Here is a 4250-nt window from a genome sequence, read left to right as displayed (position 1 = left end):
TTGTCAATAATTAATACAATGTACAATGTTGGACTCTTCAATTTCAGTGTCTGGCCTACAACTGTATCAATCAAAGTAGTCCTTAACAATTAGTAATTACTCAAGAGTCATGTTGAGATTAAAAAGACCATGTTTTATCTCCAATCTGGACTTGTCATCCACTTCATATAGTTGATCTGTAATTATCTTACCTGCACAGATCCTCCCTGGGCATATATATTTTTTGGCCAAAATCCGTAGGAATATTTCAATTTTTTTTAATTGGCCAGTGTCTACAGATTCCACTACTAATAAAAAAAGTGTATAGTGGCCTAAAGTATGCTGTCTTAAAAAATTAAATTTGTGAAACTGTGAGATTTTTCGGGGTCTAGAACAACATCCAAAAGGCCTACTTGCCAAAAATCAGCATTTCAGGGCAAAATGTCTTTGAGATATTAGCCCACAGGCAGATCTATATATATTGCTCTGATGACTCCGTACAAATCCTTCCAAATTTGACTCAGTTCATAACATTAGGAAATGAATCTTGAAATTCAGAAGGATTTGTGTGGAGTCATCAGAGCAATACAGGACTAGTATCTCCCAGGCAATTTGCCCCAAAATGTAGTTTGTCAACCGCACATTTCTTTATTCCCCTGGGTCTCCAAACAAGACTGCATTGACACAGTCGTCCGATCACAGTCAAGCCTCCTTTGTGTTGACAAACTTCAAAAAACACATTCGCCAAGCCGGGAAGCACCTTTCAATGAGTGAATAAAACCCCATACAAAGCACTTTCTATGTCGTGAACTGTTTATTACACATAAGACGAGAATTTTCATTAAAATAGTTTTCTGAACGCAAATTAGAAACAAAAACTCACTAACAATAGAACCAAATGCAAATTTAATTTAATTCAATAACAAAGTACGATTTGCACGAGATGCACGAGATGCACGAGTGATTGCCATGGAAACACCTTTACGCTATCGTTGATTGGTTATACTTCCACATGTGAAATAGCTGGATGCCATTCTGATTGGCTGTATAAACCTTTTCCACATGTGAAAATAAAGCGTATAGATTTGTACAAATGAGCTTTATGGAATAAAATTCTCATGTTATGTGTAAATTATAAATTAATTTACATGATTTAAAAAATATATATATACATATTCCTTTAAAAAGGGAAAGAGTACAGGCTGCCCAAAATAACCATTGTAATAAACTTGGTTTAAGAAAGAACGGCAACGACTGAACTGTATTTGTTGATCAGCTCAAGGATTTATTAATCTATGGGGTGCCGATTGTAAATAAATTATTTACCTTGATATTCTCAATTTTCTCATTATTTAATAAATAAGTTTTTTTGATATGATACCATACTTTATTATTTGATATGATACATCCTGATTTCAAATCAGTCGTTTATTATTTGATGTAAGAAGTCCTGATTTCAAATCATGTGTTTATGATTTGATACAATAAATCCTGTTTTCATATCATGTGTCTATGATTTGAAATCAGGACTTCATGATTTAAATCTAACTTTTAGATTTGATATCAGAGAAATCATGATTTAACTTAATACCTAATCGGTGCGAGCGAGTACATGTGACAAGTCACACGATTATCTATTGCGCGGGAAAACACAAACATGTCGGATGAACTTTCAAGGTCAATTGCTTCTGCCATATCCCAGGCAATCCCAGGCAGTTCAAAGGGCAGTCGATGAAGCTCTATCACGTCTTCCAAGTCAGGGCGTCACTTCAACCAGTTCAAGCTCCACCTCAAGCTCCACCTCGACCACCACATCGAGCTCAAATTCAAATTCTCAAGAGGTACATACATGTGCTGGCCGACAAACGGTCATTGTGTTCGTCTGGAATCTCGTGTGTTATTTAATACTGAATATTTGGCCATTTTCATTTTTCCTGTCTTACTGTAGTGTTTGATGCTGGTTTCTGTGGACTGCATGTTGTTCCAGCAGCTCTATAAAAGTTGCGTTTGGAACGGAAATCCCCCGCCTTTTACACATTGTATTTTCTCACCGTTGCGTGACTTTGTTGATCAACGAAGTCACGCAACGGTGAGAAAATACGGAAATCCCCCGCCTTTTATAGATTGTATTTTCTCACCGTTTCGTAACTTTGTTGATCAACGAAGTCACGCAACGGTGAGAAAATACAATGTGTAAAAGGCGGAGTATTTCTGTTCCAAACGCAACCTTTATAGAGCTGCTGGAACAACATGCAATCCACAGAAACCAGCATCGAACACTACAGTAAGACTGGCCAAATATTCAGTATTAAATAACACACGAGATTCCAGACGAACACAATGACCGTTTGTCGGCCACCACATGTACGTACCTCTTGAGAATTTGAATTTGAGCTCGATGTGGTGGTCGAGGTCGAGCTTGAGGTGGAGCTTGAACTGGTTGAAGTGACGCCCTGACTTGGAAGACGTGATAGAGCCTCATCGACCGCCCTTTGAACTGCCTGGGATTGCCTGGGATATGGCAGAAGCAATTGACCTTGAAAGTTCATCCGACATGTTTGTGTTTTCCCGCGCAATAGATGATCGTGTGACTTGTCACATGTACTCGCTCGCACCGATTAGGTATTAAGTTAAATCATACTTATTTAGTTAAATCATGATTTCTCTGGGGCATCAAATCAAATCAAAAAGTTAGATTTAAATCATTAAGTCCTGATTTCAAATCATAGACGCATGATATGAAAACAGGATTTATTGTATCAAATCATAAACACATGATTTGAAATCAGGACTTCTTACATCAAATAATAAACGACTGATTTGAAATCAGGATGTATTATATCAAATAATAAAGTATGGTATCATATCAAAAAAACTTATTTATTAAATGATGAAAAAATGAGAATATTACGGTAAATAAATTATTTTACAATCGGCGCCCCATATTAATCTGGTTCGAATCATACAAGAGGGTAATTTTATATACTTACGTCCGTATATAAAATTACACGTCAATCATATACGATATGGTAATATTATTACATCTCCCCTTTTTGAAAATAAAACCAAACATTTTTCGCGAAATCTAAAATCTGTAAATAATATAATATTACGTCGTATATGATTAGCCCATTAAGGGCTAAAACGATAGGGCAGCCTTACTTAGGTTAGTAATAAACGATTATCTTAAAGGGTCAGCTTATACACACAACTCAAAACAAAAAATGAAAAATGGCTAGCAAAAAAAAAAAACAACAACAAAAGAAAGCTACAGCAGAACAGTAAGTGCGTCACGAAAGACAAACAAATTAAGCAAAGTCAACAAACCTGCCATGCTTCTTGATGATTCTTTATCGCCAAAATCAGCATTAAGATCAACATTGTTGACTGTACCAATCCAACAATGATCTTTGGTTCTTTCAATGAGCATTCTGCCGTCTGGGTTTAAGATGGTCACCAGATATAAATCAAAATTATTCAGTACGAAGCGAGTAAAACGTCCCTCGAAGGACCTCGGTGAAAAATCGAAGCCCTTGGTGATATTGTCCAGTAAATAAAACATACTTTGTACCGGGAAAAACTCCGCAGCGTGTTCACCGAAAGAGAGCAGAAGTCTTGATCTCGTGTCCATCGAGTTTTGATTGTGATGTGATAAATTCGTTAGGTGAACAACGTATTGAGACAATCCTAAGCGGGAACGATACTGCAACTCTATGTCTACAAATTCGGAATATTGTCCAGAAAAATGGCGGAGCCACTCACTCATCGTGGAAAGATTATGATAGAAGTCGTAGTTTGGGAGGTATGCTTCTCCGGAAGACTTCCAAAACATTCCAAAGGAGTCGAAGACGATAATGAAAAACGCATTGATCACGCACCATCTGGGAAAGTCACCCAGGCTCATTTCTTGAAAAGATTTTCATCTACATTTCCAATGCCCTGCTTCACAAAAAGCTAAGGGATAATAAATAGTAACGCCAGACCTTCCCGCACATGGTTTTGTTATGAAAGCTGTCCAAATTTCATTCATTCAAACGCCCAGCCGAGAGAGTTTGGGTCTGAGGTTAGCAGTTGCAACTCAGCCAAATCATCCCCAAGCATTCCCCAAGCCTATAGATAACGCTTATCCGTCGGATAAATCATTATCGTCATTATCCACTGGATGAGTTATAGCAAAACCAATTGCGCTATCCTATGGATAGCGATTTATGCGGTGGATAGCGTTATCCACCCTTTGAACAACTGGGGCCAGGCCTTTTATAAATTTTGCT

The 4250-nt window shown here is 37.4% G+C and overlaps 1 protein-coding gene across 1 annotated transcript in view; it reads right to left on the bottom strand.

Moving 5' to 3' along the window:
- Window positions 1-4032, bottom strand: part of LOC137991973 (carboxypeptidase O-like) — a 29694-nt gene extending 25662 nt beyond the window's left edge. Inside the window, exon 1 of the mRNA XM_068836989.1 lies at window positions 3307-4032. Coding sequence (XP_068693090.1) covers window positions 3307-3883 — 577 coding nt within the window. The 5' untranslated portion in view covers window positions 3884-4032. The remainder of the gene's footprint in view (window positions 1-3306) is intronic.
- Window positions 4033-4250: the final 218 nt, after the last annotated feature.

Source organism: Montipora foliosa, chromosome 2 (genome assembly GCF_036669935.1).
Source record: "Montipora foliosa isolate CH-2021 chromosome 2, ASM3666993v2, whole genome shotgun sequence".
Lineage (NCBI taxonomy): Eukaryota > Metazoa > Cnidaria > Anthozoa > Scleractinia > Acroporidae > Montipora > Montipora foliosa.
This window is presented reverse-complemented; position numbering and strand designations above follow the sequence as displayed.